Source organism: Acromyrmex echinatior, chromosome 3 (assembly GCF_024713525.1).
Source record: "Acromyrmex echinatior isolate Ae372 chromosome 3, ASM2471352v2, whole genome shotgun sequence".
In the NCBI taxonomy this organism is placed as follows: Eukaryota; Metazoa; Arthropoda; class Insecta; order Hymenoptera; family Formicidae; genus Acromyrmex; species Acromyrmex echinatior.
Genome location: NC_141854.1, coordinates 17,301,167 through 17,319,655, shown reverse-complemented (window position 1 = coordinate 17,319,655; position 18,489 = coordinate 17,301,167). Strand labels below are relative to the sequence as shown.

The 18,489-nt window shown below is 29.9% G+C and overlaps 3 protein-coding genes across 6 annotated transcripts; 2 read left to right on the top strand and 1 right to left on the bottom strand.

Annotated features, from left to right (window-relative positions):
- Positions 1 to 1,532: 1,532 nt before the first annotated feature.
- On the top strand, positions 1,533 to 8,705 carry DNApol-alpha180 (DNA polymerase alpha catalytic subunit). Of its 3 annotated transcripts, XM_087403898.1 has the most exons (21): positions 1,535 to 1,788; positions 2,273 to 2,476; positions 2,673 to 2,994; positions 3,072 to 3,402; positions 3,473 to 3,850; positions 3,981 to 4,331; positions 4,408 to 4,609; positions 4,843 to 5,111; positions 5,275 to 5,391; positions 5,459 to 5,642; positions 5,722 to 5,847; positions 5,930 to 6,105; positions 6,191 to 6,434; positions 6,498 to 6,637; positions 6,732 to 6,934; positions 7,007 to 7,271; positions 7,379 to 7,553; positions 7,626 to 7,792; positions 7,938 to 8,186; positions 8,278 to 8,353; positions 8,423 to 8,705. In XM_087403898.1, the coding sequence occupies exons 1-21, from the start codon at positions 1,773 to 1,775 to the stop codon at positions 8,641 to 8,643; spliced, it is 4,416 nt and encodes a 1,471-aa protein (XP_087260024.1). In that variant the 5' UTR covers positions 1,535 to 1,772; the 3' UTR covers positions 8,644 to 8,705. The 3 variants fall into 3 exon arrangements, with proteins under 3 accessions (XP_087260022.1, XP_087260024.1, XP_087260023.1); XM_087403896.1 differs by having other exon boundaries at positions 1,533 to 1,788; positions 8,278 to 8,705; XM_087403897.1 differs by lacking the exon at positions 1,535 to 1,788 and adding an exon at positions 1,933 to 2,213 and having other exon boundaries at positions 2,289 to 2,476; positions 8,278 to 8,705.
- On the bottom strand, positions 8,201 to 11,366 carry LOC105150358 (pseudouridine-5'-phosphatase). 2 transcript variants are annotated; one of them, XM_087403915.1, is made up of 4 exons: positions 11,228 to 11,366; positions 9,463 to 9,681; positions 9,149 to 9,381; positions 8,201 to 8,976 (listed from the first exon to the last, which is right to left on the bottom strand). In XM_087403915.1, exons 1-4 carry the CDS (start codon positions 11,244 to 11,246, stop codon positions 8,797 to 8,799), a joined length of 651 nt encoding a protein of 216 aa, XP_087260041.1. In that variant the 5' UTR covers positions 11,247 to 11,366; the 3' UTR covers positions 8,201 to 8,796. The 2 variants fall into 2 exon arrangements, with proteins under 2 accessions (XP_087260041.1, XP_087260039.1); XM_087403913.1 differs by lacking the exon at positions 11,228 to 11,366 and adding an exon at positions 9,756 to 9,897.
- Positions 11,367 to 12,023: 657 nt separating this feature from the next.
- On the top strand, positions 12,024 to 18,249 carry Alg12 (Alg12 alpha-1,6-mannosyltransferase). The gene is made up of 8 exons (XM_087403901.1): positions 12,024 to 12,335; positions 12,947 to 13,079; positions 13,153 to 13,326; positions 13,850 to 14,003; positions 14,289 to 14,433; positions 14,714 to 14,940; positions 15,383 to 15,631; positions 15,712 to 18,249. Exons 1-8 carry the CDS (start codon positions 12,210 to 12,212, stop codon positions 17,405 to 17,407), a joined length of 2,904 nt encoding a protein of 967 aa, XP_087260027.1. The 5' UTR covers positions 12,024 to 12,209; the 3' UTR covers positions 17,408 to 18,249.
- Positions 18,250 to 18,489: the final 240 nt, after the last annotated feature.

The window sequence follows — 18,489 nt, the reverse complement described above, 5'->3', positions numbered from 1 at the left end:
TTCTTCATGATTTTTGACTTGTGTAAACAATTGACTTAAACTATGTTTTTTTTCCATTTGTATTTTTTTTTGTTATATACAAAAAAATTAGTCCTAGAATTATACCAATAATAACACTTACTATTATTCTAGGCAAAGAAGATATCGATAATAAATTAGAAAACCTTTTTCTAGCTTGGGATAACAAACAGTTCTTTCTAAATTCCGCCAAAGAGCTTTCCGTTGATGATTCTTTATTTTTAGAAGAGTTCTCATACTTAGTTTGTGATACAGGTTGTATGTACATCTGTAATGGATCAAAAATCTAAAAATGATATACCTGTTTAAGAGATAAGCCAGAGATAATACACAAGTTTTTTAATTCATTGATTAAAAACCAGTTATATATTATATGCCAACTTGTTCCGTAAAATCGTTTTAAATCAAGTCTGTGCACTTGTGCAATAATATATTTTCGATAAATCGATAAATTAAAACTCTTATTTTACATCCTAATAGTATTTCACAATCGAATGGATCTAATTCTGCAAAATATTATCAATTGTATATACCTTATGAATATTTTGCATTTTCCATGGTTCATATTGTAGAGAACTCGAACGACGCATATATCCTTCTAATGGTCTGCGGGGTCTTGGTTTACATAGAAAACTGATAGAATGTCTGTAATTACATTAAAGTGTCATAATGTAAAGCAATGCAAATGCAAAAAAGATGGGAAGGAATTGTGCAATTATTATTAAAATAATCTATTTAAGCCTAATCGTTTTTATCAATTATTGAATTAATTTTAATCTTGGTTCAATTTGTGTACTCTTCATATTTTCTAATTCTTAGAATTAGAGATGAAGAGTTAATTGAACCAAGATTAAAATTAAACTACATTGATAGAAATGGGCATTAATGCAAAAATCTAAGCTCTAGAAGGAGCTTTTTTTTACATCCTGCAACCGTTTATTGTCTAGCGAGGTTATGAATTTCAGGGAGATTTGTAGTAATAATACCTTGAAAAAAATATTCTGTTGTCCATTTTGCTACTTGTGAATTTTTCTCCTTGTCTTTTATTATTGTGCGAAACCTCCTCAAAGGTATTCACATCCCAACGAACAACCATTGCTGCAATGCGCGAATTTTCAAAGTGTGCGATGCAGTGATGCAACCTTGCAACATTCCTGACTTCGCGAAGTGAATTTCTCAAGAATCATGTAAGAAGAATCATAAACAAGAATATAAAGGTGCATTCCACTTAATGCCCGCAACGCTCGTGGAATCATTTTTTTATCCTTGTTGTTTATCAAATATTAAACAAGGACAAAATGATGCTCGCGAGCGTTGCGAAAATTAAGCGGAACGCAACCTAAATAGAAACACATAAAAATAATGCTTTAGGGCGATATTCATTCATTATACATAGAATATTAAAAATTATCTTGATTCTAATTGTAAGATCAATTTCTGATTATTTATCTGTAATAATATTTGTCTTCCGCTTTTTCAGAAAATATGTGCTTTATTAAAATTTCTCGAATCATTCTGGAGATCGATTGTATCTTGTAACGAGATAAAAATTATCAACGTGAACAAATTCACTAGGACTTGACTCAATTGACCAATGAAATAAATATTCTACTCCTCTCGAATTAAATCGAATATCCCAAGATATCGCGATATTTCTGTCGCTGGGAAATTTATTTCCCGCCAAAACTTGTGGAACTATCATGACGTGAGATGCCGCGTAAGTGTTGTCAAATGTGTTTTACGAGAAGAATATAATGGACGATTCGCAGGGTAAGTACCACCGAATATAATTTTTGAGTATCACGTCGCGATAAGTGTGTTATTACATATATTATTACATGTACTCGTGAATGTCTCTAAATATATATTCAATCTGAATCTGCCACACCTTTTGTTTACATATATAGGTCTGTTTTTATTCCTGTATTAGACTGCATTATAAATTCCTTTTTCGATTTCGCTAAATATTATTTGCCTGAAATATACTTATTTTATTTTAAATTCTAAAAGTATATACTATTTCAGCTCATAGGAAATAGACTTTAAGTTTATAATGTATATTCTTGATAATTCAGTAGATGGTAATTGTATTCTTATAATGTATTTTTAATTGTTGAAAGAATAGTTTTTCTTATGGATGATCTCACAGTACAGTAGGATGTATTGTATTATATCACACTCTCATCGTGTCACATGTAATTAAAATAACTACAGTTATTTTAGTACAGTTTTACTTTACTGAATAATGTTTTAGCATCTACGTCTGGCAGGTCCAGGCGTCAGAAGATCGATAAGACTGGCAGGCTCTCGGCTCTGGAAAGATTGAAGGAAGCTCGAAGTGGTAACAAGCGCAAATATGAGGTTGAAGAGCTAGAAAATGTTTATGATGAAGTAGATGAGAAAGAATACAGTAATACTGTTTTAAAACGCCAACGAGATGATTGGATAGTTGATGATGGTAAGTAAAAGAGTTTCTATATTACTTTATTATTAAAAAATATTTATCATCTAAACATATTTAAACATATTATATTAAAAAAGTGACATACTTGAGAAATATTTTATAAAATATATCTAAGTTTCTACTTTAAAGAAATATAAAAAGATATAGATATAAAAAATGTATATATTAAATTCAAATTAAAATATTGAAGGAGAAAGTGGGTATATCGAAGATGGAAGAGAAATTTTTGATGATGATCTGGATGAAGAAAGCATCCGGGAAGCGAGAAAACAGAGGAATAGCATGGCTGGCCCTAGAAAAAGAAAGAAGGAAGACAACAAGAAGAAAGGAGATATTCAAAGTATGATTAGGAATATGCCTTCTAAGAAAGATGTTAATGTAATTCAGATTAAAGATGATGATATTTTGGGAGAATTGCTCAGTGAGATTTCTACCAATAAAAAGACTACAAGTAGTCCTAAACTAGGAAGCAACAGAAATAAATTTTGTCATACAGTTCATTCTAACATTACGTAAGTTAATGAATTCTATTATGTTATTTTATACTTTGTAAAACTTAATTATAGTTATGCATACACATTTATTATAGACAAACATATCAGGCTTCATCTATGAATCAAAAAGAAGCTGATAAAATAATATCTGAAAAACTAGTGACAATTGTATCAAATTTTGATAATATTCCACAAAGTGAAAGTCAGATAATTGAGGATGATGATGATATGACATTATTTGATGCGCCACAGAAGAAGAGTACAAGTAAACCAGTAGAATTAAATAATTATTCAAAAATTGAAGAAAATTCAAAGTCAGAAGATCAAAGCACAAAAAAATCAATAGAATCTAATAAGCAAAGTGCGAGTCAGATTATTGAGGAAGAAAATACCCCTATAATGGATCTTAGTGAATGTGTTGAAGATGTGAGTTGTCTATATTATCTTATTTTATTATTGATATTGAAGTGAAGTTTACATATAAAATACATTGCAGCTATCCACAATAGATTTTGATGATGGAAGTATGGATACTGACTTTTCATCGTCGATAAATAACGTTAAATCTCAAAAAATAGATGTAAAGACTCCTGAAATAGGTGTAAAGATTCCTGCTCATAAAACTTCTATTAAAAGTATGAAAATCGGTAATGCCATTGACTTAACAGAAGTAGCGCCACAACTAGTCAAGACAAAAGATGAGGAAGAAGTATTTAGGTTCTACTATCTAGATGCATATGAAAATCCTTACAAGAATCCTGGAACTGTGTATCTCTTCGGCAAGACTTATGTATCTAGCCATGATACATACTGTTCATGTTGTGTTATGGTGCATTGTATTCCAAGGAGAATATATCTCTTGCCCAGAAAATATGTATGTATATTTTCCAATGTTTTTTTGTATTTTTATTTCTAGTCTTATTTAATATCTGGATATATTAGTATTTTGTAATTATTATTAAATTATTACTAAAGAATATTTTTTTTACGGTTGTGAATTGCAGATAAAAAACACTGAATCGCAATTAACTACCATGGAAGATGTGTATAAAGAGTTCGATGAGTACGCCAATAAGATGCGTATAATGGAGTTCAATTGCAAAGAAGTGAAGAAGCACTATTCCTTTGAAAAGGAGGGTACACCGAAAACTTCAGACTATTTGGAAGTCAGATATAATGCACGCTATCCAGCAATCGATTCGAATTACTCTGGTCCGGCGATAGAACACGTTTTTGGCACAACAGTGAATGCATTAGAGCTATTGCTTATAGAACGAAAAATTAAGGGACCTTGCTGGTTAGACATTAAGAATATATCACCCACTGCAGGGCGATTTGCTTGGTGCCCACAGATTGTACGTAAATATATGTATCATGTTACAACAATAAAAAATAAATTCGATACATTTATTTTATACTATAATACAACAGGTTGTTACTTCAGACATGAACAATATATCGCTGTGTTCCCAAGAGAAAGCTAAGCCCCCAATGGTAATAGCGACTATAAATGTGAGGATGTCTTTAAATGCGAAGTTGCAGAATGAAGTAGTGATGGTTGTTGTATTAATTCATCATAAGTACAATGTTGATAAGGAACCACCAAAGCCGCCTTATGAACGTCAATTTTGTTGTAAGTTTACTTTTACATTACATTATTTACTAATTATTTCCTTCATTTTTTAAAATAATTAAATTGATATTTTAGAATGTAATATTGTTTTGTAATTTAAATACAGAAAAAAAAGATTTTTATTCTCGACAGAGAAAGTAAGACATTCATTTATCTTTAAATTATAGATGATTCTTCATTCATATTAAAATATTAATGAAGACTAAGTATTAATTTTAATTAACTTTTTACAGTTGTTACACGTCCACGAGATACTCCCTGGCCACGGCAAATTCGTGATGCCTTCCTGAAAGTTCCGAATACCGAAGTAATAAAATGTGAAACTGAAAGCGATTTACTTGAAGAGCTGTTAACTTTAATACAGAAAGTGGATCCTGATTTAATAATAGGCTATGACTGTGCATTTCAGTTCGATGTTTTAATGCAGAGAATGTTTACATTAAAAGTGTCTAATTGGAACAGAATGGGAAGATTAAAATCATCGACTCCTCCCTTACTTAGGGTAAAATATATCTTTATCTCTTTTCAATAAATTAAAATTAAAATACTACAATTAATATGTTATATTTACATAGTATACTAAAACTATGTTTATGTAATTGGCATATATATGAATATACGAAGATAGTTTTTCTAACACAAGATGACGAGTAATATTTATACAGGGAAAAATAATCCTTAATCAAGCGTTTGTCGGTCGTCCAGTTTGTGATATACAAGTTTCGGCAAAAGAATTGAACTTAAAAGTTAGGAGTTATGATCTGCAATCACTTTGCAGCGCAGTAAGTCATATTCGGCACATTGATATTGTATTGTTCATATGATTAAACAATTTTGACAAATATTTAGGTATTAAAGACGAAGGAACACGAATATAAAGAGATTACGCCAGCGGAAACTCCATTATTTTTCAATACAGCGGATAAAGTGTTAAATTTAATGCATGTAACATTAAAAGAAGCAAAATACATTATAACTATAGTGATGGATCTCAACGTTATACCACTCGCACTTCAAATTACTTGTTTAGCAGGTACATTTTAAGATTTTTTTTATTAATAAAATAATATTAATTGCAATTAGTTTTTTTATTAATAATTGAATGAATATAGGCAATATTTTATCAAGGACGCTATTAGGCGGAAGAGCGGAAAGGAATGAGTATCTGTTGCTGCATGCTTTTAATTTGAAAGATTACATAACGCCAGATAAAAAAATTGAAAAGAAGCAGAAGGATGGTGAGATCTTTATATATTTTTGTACATTGTTATTACGAAATTATTATTTATGCTTGGTACACTAATACCAGATATTTACTAGATGGTCCGCGTAGGAAGGCTGCGGCGTACACTGGAGGTCTAGTGCTTGAGCCGAAGAAAGGTTTCTACGATAAACTGGTACTTCTGATGGACTTCAATTCCCTATATCCGAGTATTATACAGGAATACAATTTATGTTTTACCACCGTGCCCGGTGCGGCATATACTGACGTCGAGGTAATTTTTTTCACATCGAGCAGCAAATATTTATATATATTAAAACGTTTTTTTTTTTAATTATATTAAAATTTCCATGGTGTAGCAATTAACTATTCCTGAGTCGAATCTGGAGCCAGGTGTAGTTCCGACAGAGATTCACAAGTTAGTCAAAAGCAGACAGCAGATCAAACAGCTTATGAAAACGCAAAAGAATTTATCACCAGCACAGAAAATGGATTATCATATCAGGCAAATGGCATTGAAGCTCACGGCTAATTCTATGTATGGATGTTTAGGAGCGACACATTGTCGATTTTATGCTAAAGGCCTCGCTGCTCTGATAACAGGTAAGATATATAATAGAAATTTAAAATACATGTTGATAATATAAAATATTAACGATTCTTCAGCCAAGGGTCGGGAGATTCTGGAGGATACGAAGCACTTAGTTGAGAAACTGCAGTACGAAGTAATTTATGGTGATACTGATTCTTTAATGATAAACACCAATATTTTGGAATACGACGACGTTTTCTTGATCGGCAAAAAAGTGATTTTCGTTTAATTTGTATTATAATTCGTAATACATTTTACATTTACATCATGCAGAGATATTAGCAACACTAGAATTAAATATTTTTTAGATTATGCGCGAAGTCAATAACCGATATAAGAAAGTCGAATTAGATATCGATGGAGTATTCCGATATCTATTGCTATTACAAAAGAAGAAATATGCCGCCGTTATGATGTCGAAAATAGATGGTCAAATACAATTGACGCAGGAACACAAAGGTTTGGATATCGTCAGAAGAGATTGGTGTCCATTAGCTTGCGACACTGGAAAGTTAGCAAATACATTCGATATTTTTCAGAGATTAATTTCATTCAAATTTACTTGAATTATTTATTCTTTTAGAAAAATTTTGGATATACTTCTCTGCGATCAGTCGAGCGAAACGCGTTTGGAACAAGTCGTGCAGATTTTGCAAAATGTTGCGAAAAGTGTAAAGGAAGGAACGACACCACTGTCATCATTTGTTATCACTAAACAATTGTCGAAAAATCCAGATGCGTATCCAGATAAAAAACAATTGTCTCATGTTATGGTAGCACTTAGATTAAACAAAGCGGGTGGTCGGATGTGGAAAGCCGGTGACACTCTGCCATACGTTATATGCAAGGTTTCTTTTTCTTTTCACAATTTTAATTAGTAAATTTTCTGAATAAATTATAGAAATGAAAATCGATAAAAATATACAAACATGAAGAAAGATTATTTTAATATTAGGATGAAACCAATGCGAGTGCGACGGAACGGGCGTATCACATTGATGAAGTAAAGAATAGTGAGAAATTAAAGGTGGATGTCAATTACTATCTGCTAAGTCAAATATTCCCTGTAGTGTTACGAATTTGTGAGCCAATCGAGGGTATCGACGATGTTTTCTTAGCCAACAATTTAGGTATTTCAAAGTTTTTGTAAGTTGTAGAAATGGAATAATGCATTATATTTTACATGTCAATTTGTTCATTAGGTTTACAATTTATTTATAAACCTAAGACGATATCATGCGAGGCAACCCTAAACTTACCGCTAGCTATTAATGATGATAGGTTCAACAATTGTCTTCCTTTGACATTTAAATGCAAAAATGAACGATGTAATACGGAAATAATTATTAAGGATACTGTTACAGAATTTGTAAGTGTGTTTTTCTTCATTGTATATGATTCTTTGTGTTTTATATAATTCAAGATTTCTATAATATATATCGTATTTTTTAATTAAATTGATATTTTTTATGAGAATTATATTGTTAAATATTTATGTATGTTATTTTCTGCAGCATTCTGGTCGACAGTTATCACTTAGCATGTGCCCTAATCAAGATTGTAAATTACCACCTTGGAAATATGCAAATGTGATACAAAATGTAGTTCAACTTGCCATGAGAAAAGCAATTACTAAGTACTACAATGGTTGGTTGGAATGCGAAAATCCACTTTGTTCCAACAGAACAAGACGACTACCATTGGATTTCACGAAGAAATTTCCAGATTGTTCAATGTGCAAGGACGTTTCTATGAATAGAGTTGTAAGTTCACTAAATCAATTTCGTATATTTTTATATTTATATTTTAAGACTGTACAATGTTAATATACACTTTTGTATGTTTCTTTTTCAGTATTCTGGAACAGATCTGTATAATCAATTGTACTATTATCATAAAATGTTCGACATTACTCAACCAGCTTACAAACGTAATAAATCTTTTATCGCATTTTACGTTACGAAAACATCAGAATTGAATTTTTTAATTTTTTTTACAGATTTATTATCTCAATGTTCACGGGATATGATAGCCGCATATAACACACTAAAAGAAGCAATTGACAGGCAATTGAAACGAAATAAATTTTCATGTGTAAATATCACAGGAATATTCAGCAGTGCCAGTGCTAATTCTGCGGGAATGTTTGTCAATCATGGTACGTGGGAGGATTTTGACGAACTGGGGGATATATCTGACGACACAGATAAAGAAGTTTAAAGGAGAAACGTATCAATTAAAGAAATAAGATAAAAATCAAAAAGACTATATCTAAGAAAATTTTACAAATTAAATTGTCCTTTACAAAATAATTCCGTGCATGTACGTCTCATTCACGAGTCCATATATGCGAGAAATTCAGAGAAAGTTATATTACATCTCATATGGAGGTAGTCCAAACTTTTCCGGTTCAAACTTCTCCAGACTATCTAAGACTAGAGTCGCTTCGGTCGTATAACGTTTGGGAAGCATCGGGTCCGGCACCATAACAACCTGCATTCCGGCGCTAAGTGCCGCTTTCACGCCATTCGGCGCATCCTCGAAAACCAGACACTAAAAAGAAATTTATAATCTTAAACACTATAAGATAATTAATTGACTCTTAGATTTTAATTATTTTTGGTCTTTAAATATAGTTCAAATAAAGCCTAATAAAAAATATTTTACATGCTATATTTGACAGTTAAATAACTGTCTCTTTGACGGATTCAAACTATTACGTTACCTTCGAAGGATCCGGATTGTTAGGGAAACGCTTGACAGCTATGAAAAATATGTCAGGCTCCGGTTTTCCGTGCACGACTTCAGGATCCGAACCGCCGAGCACTTTGTGATGAAAGAGTTCGAAGAGATCGTGCCAGCGACTGGTTTTTAATTCATAGTTTTCTTGGTCCGAGCTCGTGGCTAACGCAATCGGAATATTATTCTTTTTCAAGTGCTTCAGTAACCTAACGGCGCCTGTTATACAAATTATTGTTTAATAATTCAATCGGAATTAAATTATGAATACATCTGATGTATCTTGGTACAGAGCATTACCTGGCATGGGATCGGTGTGCGGAAACAATTCCTGATAGACTCCAACAATCTCCTTCTTGAATTCGTCCTTTGTTAACGGTAATTCTAATGTCTCAACCACGTATTCGGCAACGTCTTTGGTCTTAAAACCCATCGTTTGTGCCTTGTGCTCCCACGTGAATTCTTTATCATAACGATTAGTGATACGGTTGAAAGCCTTGGTGTACAGATGTTCTGTATCTAAAATAAAACGTGATACAGACTAATTTTGAATCGAATGGTCAGAAGTATATCTGATTTGTCTCGATACTTACTGAGCAATAAACCGTCCATATCGAAAATGCAGTGCGTGACTTTGTTATATGTGTCGACGGACATTTTGCAACTTAATATTTAGAATAGGGATATTTAAAAATCTAATGAGATGGAACAGTGAAGATGAACGAGAATACGATGCGCTGAAAACCATGTTTTTACGTCAATATTACTGCCTTATCTATTATCTGTTATTACTATGTTACATAATACATTTTTCTATTTTCATCATGTTTCGAAATTGGTATTTTATATAATAAGACAATCATTTTTTATTTCGAACAAGTTTCACGAAAGAAATAAAAGCGAAACTATATTAACTATATTTGATGTAATATAATTCCTTTGAGAATTATTATTAAACATTGTAAAAAATATATTCAAAAATAAAATAGCATATTTTTTAAAATCTTTTAATATCGTAGAGAATATTAAAGTTGTTTTTCATTGTATATATGTATTTATATTTATATTAAACTTTTAGTAAACAAAAACAGTGTATTCTGCAAAGTGTTTATTATCGTGTGTAAGCAAAGAATGTTTTGAGTATAGCTTTATGAAAGATTTGTAGAAAGATAATTAATGTAAGCAGAAAAATAAGATATATAATATTTTCATAATAAAAAATATTTAAACAAGACAGAATAGAGAAAATATTTATTGAAAATAGTTAATATATAAAATATGGATAAGAGCAAAATTCACACATGAATATAAATCTAAGAAAGAATTATAGAAAGATAAAATAATTTATATAAAAAAAAAATATTTAAATATTCAATTCAAAATAGAGAAAATATTTATTGAAGATAAATAAATATATAAAATAAAAAAAAGAACATTTATAATAATTTTTTTATAATAACATTTGTGATAATTCGAAAGAAAAAAAACGAGACGTTCATAAAGTATTGCTGGATTTTCATCACAAGCAGCTAACTTGCATACCAAACCACAGACCCTATGTTTTCATTCTCTTAATTTATCTTCAATCGAACATATTTACATACAATGTGTACACACACATATATATATATATATATATATATTAGGTGTTGGAATTAATTCGTAGCGTTTTACAAGTGATGGGAAGTACTTTCATTAATGTATTTTTTAATGCTCATGTGAAATAAATAACATTCTTTCATTAAAAACGCTACGAATTAATTCCAACACCTAATATATATATATATATATATATAATATACTATGTTACATGTATGGTTTTTATTTATCTAATTTATTTGAGAGAAAATTCTTGAAACGAGAAATGATAAATAGAAATTGTATGAATATATTCGAGAATGTAAAGAGCATAATCGATTGATTCTTTTGTCGGTAACCTATTTACGAGAGCTCGCAAAAAAGCAATTGACAGATCAAACGATATTGCAAATAATACTGAGATATGAAATTTTCCATCATGGTTCGGCTTTGCCGAGAATAGTAAGAGGTTAGAGGAGTTTTCTACCTAGTTTCTCGATTTGCATACAATGTTATCTGATGTTATCGTGAATCCTGAATTGCACTAAACTGATTAAACTGTCTTTGCTGCTAAAAGTGAGACATGAATGCTGATAAATGCCGCTTTTCGTCACCAGATGACGATAAAGCGAGCTTGCGCAACGAAACTGCCTTATTTTTCGCGCGAGAGTCAAGCCGGTCAATCTCGTCAATTATCGAAAGATACATCTCCAAATAGAAATATTTTTCGATTAGACATGAATGAGCACAGAGATGAATTTTTCTGAAATGACTTCGATCAAATTCCGATTAAATATTCAGTCAGTTCTTACATTAAAAATCGTATTAAGTACAGTCTTAAGATATCATAAGCTAATTTCTCACAGAATTATATTAGCATCTTAGATTCGGTTGCACCAATTTCTTTCTAGGATTTACAATCTGCCAAAAGAAGTCAATTATCATGACAACTATCATGCAAGACAGATGATACGATCCAGTATTTAGCCTCCTCGAGTAAGAGACAGGAAGAGAAGCTCCAGAGCCTTCAGTTATTGTGTAATTTTGTCAGTGCGCCTACTTAAAGATTAAGGCCTGGTTGCGTCAGCATTACTGTTTTGACACTTTAAGCTAAACTTAAAACTCTCTCTAATTTTAAAGGGAAAAAAAAGAGACAGAGAGAGTTTTAAATCTCACTTAAAATCAAAGTAACGTTGATGCAATCTGGCTTAAGACATTTACTTAAGACAATTTGAAATAAGAATGGACTATGCATGCCGGTCACTTGTGAAGCAAGAAAACGCATGCGCAAATTACTCCGTTTTGTAACAGTATACGTGGTGGTTGCAGTGTAATAACGTCGCGGTGACACGCGGTGTGTTTGGACGAAAGAAAAGTGTCCTTTGTGTCACATTGAATTTATATCATGACAAGATCCAAGAGTTCGTCAAGTGGCAACGTATACTTTGCATGAACGTGCAACGGTGATCATGGATCAGCTGATTATCTTGGTGTCCGTGGTTCACCTGCTATATTGCCCATTTACGAAAGTTGAGGAGAGTTTCAATCTGCAGGCGATGCACGATGTTCTTTATCATGGCTTCAATTTAACGGAGGTAATGACTGAAACATTAAACAGATTATTGAATCGTCCAATCCGAGGATATGGTATCATTCAACGATTATTATCCACCTTAGCCAATTGATTGTGATCAGCCAGCACACAAAAAGTGCCATATTATATTTAGTATCAGATACGTGTATTTATAAACTCGCGATCAGCTGATGCCGCTCCGAGTTCATTTAATGCATTAGCGGGCGATTTCGTATTTTTTTATTCTTTACTCGAATGTTATTTTTTCTGCTGATATTTCTGATAAATGTATTGCTGCTTTGATAGAAAAGTGATACATTTCTCAAAATTAGCAATCTTTCAGTAGTGATTTGAATGTTTTGAATTGAAACAATGTTTCAATTAGGATAAGTGAATATGTAATGTTTACTTTGAAATTTATTACTAATAGAGTATATTGAAGTAGATAAGTAGATATTTAAAGTAGATATTTAAAGTAAATATTTCATTTGAAAAAATAGAAATATAAGTTTTTATTTGCTTTTTTAACTATGTTAATTTTTTAGCTAATTTTTTGATTGACTATATGAATTTACTAAGTAGATATTATTGTTCTTATTGTTAATATAGTTTTGGTATTTTTTTTTTCAACAGTATGATCATCATGAATTTCCTGGAGTTGTGCCACGTTCCTTTTTGGGACCTATTATCGTATCTGGTCTTGCTTCACCATTGGTGGCATGTATTAATTACTTAAAGCTCAATAAATTTTTTGCTCAGTATATAGGTAAGTTCAATAATTTTAAAATATAATCACACTTATTTTTTTTTAGAATAAAAGGCTTAATATTTTTTTTTAGTAAGAGCAACATTGGGACTATTGGTAATATCTACGTTCAAATTATATAGACAGGCTTTACAAAAAATCTTTGGGGTGCAATTTACAAAGTGGTTCATGGCTATAACTGTGACACAGTATCATTTTATGTACTATCTTAGTCGTCCACTGCCAAACATTATGGTTATGCCTTTAGGTAATAAAGTAAAACTTTTATGTGTATGTATACCATCCTTGCTAATTTTTTAATATTTCTTTATCATATTAAAATGCTTGATTCGTATTGTTCGTTACAACAATGGCATAATTAAAAAATTGTTTCTTCGTTAGCGATTACATATATTAATGCAATTTAGAGACGATTTTTAATTTATATCATAACGATTATACTAACATTGATAATGATTCAATTTTTTTAGGAATCGAAACGTTTGTTATTTGTCTATTTTAGAAATATATATAATTAGTACAAACAATCTGCTCGGCTCATAGCTCCTTCCATTTCTATTTAGTATTTATTTAAAAAATTCTCATTTTGATTTGCTTACAGAAGAAGAATGAAAACACAATGGAAAAAAGATCGTATTTTAAAAGAACATATACTTAATCTTCTAAAATTAGTTACTACACCAAAATTATATTTTTGAAATATGTTGTAGCAAATGATCAGTATAATTTCATATATTCGTTTTCTTTTTAATTAATGAATAATATTGCAGTATTACTGGCCTTATTTGGATGGTTGAGGAAAAGTCATGTGTTGTTTATCTGGTCATCGGCTGCAGCTATAATAATATTCAGAGCAGAACTTGCCATACTTTTGGGATTGTTCCTCTTACACAATATTGCGAGCCAGACACTTTCTGTACAAAGGTATTTACATATTATGTCATGGACCATTGATTCCTAATATGGCTGTAAGATTACAAACAGAAATTAAAATCATCATGGGGTCTTCTGCAAAACTGCACAGATTTGTAAGCTTTCAAGTCAAATCTCTAATCGTTATGTGTATTGAATACATTACCATGAATCCTTGGATTTTGAGACACAAGCCCGATTCGATTTCATATCATTATATTAAAAGATATCTAATCTTCTATATAATTTTCTTTCCAAATTACTTATTGCACAATAATGTTTTATAATAATTTTTAGACTGCTTAAAATTGCGGTTCCAGCTGGTGTATTGTTCTTAGCACTTACTATTGCTACAGATTCAATATTCTGGAGACGCTTAGTATGGCCAGAAGGCGAAGTATTTTATTTCAACACTATTCTTAACAAAAGCAGCGAATGGGGTGTATCCTTTTCAGATGTAATAATAAAGTTTTTCATTAAGGATTTTTAATATCTCGGATGATAATCTTGAATTATGTAAGAAAAAATTGTTTTTGATCTGTCACATCACTAGGCTAGTGTTTATTCAAATTTCAGATTGTAATATGATAAACTCCTAAATTCTGAAATGACACTTTCGATTGTTGAGATATTTTGTTTTGTAGAGATCTTTAAGTATATATTTATAATTTTTTAATATGTATATGTATATCGATACATAAATAAACTTAACACATAAATAGACATCACCATTTTTATGGTACTTCTATTCAGCCCTGCCAAGAGGTCTAGCATTTTCATATTTTCTAATTCCTCTTGGGATGTTCTGGGATATTAGGGTTCGCGTGCTTACTGTTCCAGCTATTCTATTCGTTATATTATTTTCATTTTTACCACATAAGGAATTGAGATTTGTAATATATGTATTTCCATTGTTAAATGTTGCTGCAGCTGCTGCTTGCCACAGAATGTAAGTATATATATTTTATTCAAATTAATTATTTTTTCATCAGTAATTCCATTCTAATTTACCAACATGATTTTTTTCAAACGTATTTTAATTATAAGGATTACAAAATTACGATTATTATTAACATGTTCTTTTGCTCTTAGTAGTAAAAATATAAAGAGAAAAATATTTATATAAATACTATCTTTCTTTTAATAATTATATATAATTTTAAATAAATATAAATAAATAATTATTAATAAATGTATATATTTTTTGTCAATAAAATAGTCTAGAATTAACACAGTTATAGAGATCAGATTGCCACTGATGGAGAATTAAGCTTTAGATTATAAATCTTTGTAGCTATACATAATATATAATATAATGTAATAATATAATATAATATAATATAATGTAATAATGTAATATAATGTAAAAATTGTTTCTTGTTGAAAATTAGATGGGAAAACAGAGCAAAAACGACGTGGAATAGTTTTCTAGCGATAGTAGTCTTGAGTCATCTTGTATTAAATGCTATATTCTCCATGTTTCTACTGTGTGTGGCCAGTTTTAATTACCCTGGAGGTTTGGCAATTGCTAGATTACACAGACTTGAGAGAAACTCTATCGAGCCAATACATGTGCATATTGATGTGTTAACTGCACAAACCGGAGTATCAAGATTTACACAGACAAATGCTTCTTGGATGTAAGTTAATTTGCTTAACTCCTCCAATAATATCCCCAATATGATATTTTTTAATAGCAAGATTATTTATTATATTACAGTTACTCAAAACAAGAAAACCTTACTATTGATGATCCTGAAATGCTACAATTTACTCATCTCTTGATAGGAGGAAGAAACAAATTTTCACCGAGTATAAAGCCTTATCTTAAAACTCATGATATTATTGATTCTATCGATGGGTTTTCGCATATAACATTAAATTATAATATGTTACCACCTATTAGAATTAAAACAAGGCCTAGCATATTTATTATGAAAAGAAAATCGAATATCAAATATGATATTAATAAAGCAAGTTCACAAACTTCTATAAAATATTTGATAGAACAGGTAGATGATATAAAAGATGTAAAACTAAACATGTCTTTTAAAGAAGAAATAATTAATAAAGTTGTAGACTCACTGGAAAAACTTGAAGAGGCAAAAGAAACTGTTGAACAAAATTTTTCAGATGTCGAATTTGAAAAGACTAAAAAAGGAAATGATGTAATGAAAAAAGAAGTAGAAATATTTGATTTGGCACATGATAACATATCTATGGAAAATACTACTACATGGGAAGCTGAAAGTATAAATAAATTATCGTCGGATTCAAGAGATAAAAACGAAGAAAATATTGATTCTCAGAAAGATTTCAATATTATTTCAGATATTTCAGATATCAGTGATGTGAAATTTGATAAAAAAATAAAAATTGAAGAAAATATTAAGGGAAAATCTAAAGAAGATACAAATTTACGTCAAGAAACTCAAGGTATTAAAGAAAGTATAAAAAAAATAATTCAAGAAAAAATGTTAGAGGCTAAACAGAGGAGAGAAGTCAACGATGAACGAAAAAATATAGAACTTCCGATAAAATCAATGAAAAAGAAAGGAGTAACACATATGTTAAAAAGAGTAGAAATATTGAAACAGGAATTAAAAGAATCACCAATTTTTATAGATAAATCAACAATAACGGGAGAAGAACTTAAGAAAGAACATGTAAAAGATGAACGTACAATTAGTAAACAGAAATCAGTTTTACAAAAGAAAGATAAAATAAAGATAATAAAATCAGATAATTTAGAACAATCTGAGGATATAACAGAAGAAGAGAACGAAATTGTAGATGTAAAAACAGACGCAAAAAAGATTGTAAAATCACGACATAAAGTTAACGCAGAATTCCCTGAAACAAAAATTGTAGAGGAAGAGAATAAGGAAGAGAAAATTAAACCATCTAAATTAGTGAATGTAAGAGAAAGTATAAGAAATATAATAAATCAGTTTAAAGAATTTGAAAAAAATTTCATACATGATGATACAATAGTATCAAATGATATGAGTAATGCAAATTACATTGAGAGTGATTCACCTATGGAAGTGGATTATTCTGCAGAAAATGATGGTCAAGTAATGATAAAAGATGCTAGAGAAAGTCTTAAAGAAATAATAGATCAATTTAAATATATTAAACATGAATTAACTTCAGAGGAAGATGATCAATTCGACGAAATTGCAGCTAAATATATGGAACGGCCAATTGCTGAAACATTGCTGCAATTTAATGAAGCTCTAAAAGCTCTAATACAACAAAGAAAAAAATCTTTATCAAAAGAACATGCAGCTAACTTACACGATAATATAGATACTTATATATCAGAAAGTCAAAGAAAATCTGTTACAGAGAAATCCAATGTAGATATTATAAATATCGATGGAAAAGAAAGCTTACAGAAAAATAGAGAATGAGTTATAAGAAACTTTATTTAATAATGTTTCCAAGTAACTTTATTAAGTGTTACTAGTAAGACGAACGTATAATATTGTAACATAATGTAAATATGTTTTTCTGTGATATCACAACATATTGTATTTTTTAATATATGCTCGCTTATTATCAATATTGAAAGTACAAAATTGACTTTCCTACATGCGATAGAGAAAACAAATGTTATACAATTTTTCATATATTTATATCGGATATGATCCGATAAATCATTATGGAGCACAAAATTACGCAATACGCTAAGATAATATATATATAATTACGATAAGGATATATTTTATAGTTGTTTTATCGCTTTATTTGTAATTATATTTTTATTCATTATATTTGAAATTACAATTATGGACATATACATGTTTATAAGTTGTAAGCATTAAATTATAGTATGAGTTGCATTGTTATCTTTTTACAATTTTTGCATTTAGTATTGCTTAAATATATAGCTGATTATGTCATATCACGCTTGTAGCAAACCATATGTTAAATGAATTTAGAGTGAAATGAATTATAAATTTTTATGTTCCGCGGAATTTATTGTACAATTTAACAGACTGATGAATAATTTCTATTCGACATTTATATAGTATCATAATAATAGAGTGATTAATAGATTTATAAAATCTCTTCCAAAGTTAGAAACAATATTAAGAACATAAATGTAAACACATGTAGTCGCATATGTATATTTGAATGCGTGTATAATATATCAGATGTATTGATGTTTTACATAAAATGAAATTGTTAGATATTCTAATTTACAAATTCGATTATATCAAATAAAATATCTGAACCTTCTAGAGAAAAAGTTTCGACGTGAACTGTTTAAAAGGGGAAGTCTTTATAATTATCTCTTTGACATATAATCTTGGTCGGATATATAAAGTGTGTATAATGATACTATCGTGTTAACAAAAACCGAACTTGATAAAATATAAAACAGAATTCGATCGCGCATGCCACCTTTTAAATAAACTGGAAGTCCATCATCACACTAGAAATTTACGATGTTATGCATTAATATTGATTTTTTTAATACAATTCTTAA

Excerpts from the sequence above, each read along its gene's own strand:
- DNApol-alpha180 (XM_087403896.1), top strand. Across the intron at positions 2,995-3,071 it reads ACAGTTCATTCTAACATTAC|ACAAACATATCAGGCTTCAT; the intron begins GTAAGTTAATGA and ends CATTTATTATAG. Across the intron at positions 4,610-4,842 it reads TTATGAACGTCAATTTTGTT|TTGTTACACGTCCACGAGAT; the intron begins GTAAGTTTACTT and ends AACTTTTTACAG.
- LOC105150358 (XM_087403913.1), bottom strand. The coding sequence starts at position 9,819 with ATGTCCGTCGACACATATAACAAAGTCACGCACTGCATTTTCGATATG. Across the intron at positions 9,382-9,462 it reads GCACACCGATCCCATGCCAG|GCGCCGTTAGGTTACTGAAG; the intron begins GTAATGCTCTGT and ends TTTGTATAACAG. Across the intron at positions 8,977-9,148 it reads ACAATCCGGATCCTTCGAAG|TGTCTGGTTTTCGAGGATGC; the intron begins GTAACGTAATAG and ends ATTTCTTTTTAG.
- Alg12 (XM_087403901.1), top strand. The coding sequence starts at position 12,210 with ATGGATCAGCTGATTATCTTGGTGTCCGTGGTTCACCTGCTATATTGC. Across the intron at positions 13,327-13,849 it reads CATTATGGTTATGCCTTTAG|TATTACTGGCCTTATTTGGA; the intron begins GTAATAAAGTAA and ends ATAATATTGCAG. Across the intron at positions 14,004-14,288 it reads CAGACACTTTCTGTACAAAG|ACTGCTTAAAATTGCGGTTC; the intron begins GTATTTACATAT and ends AATAATTTTTAG.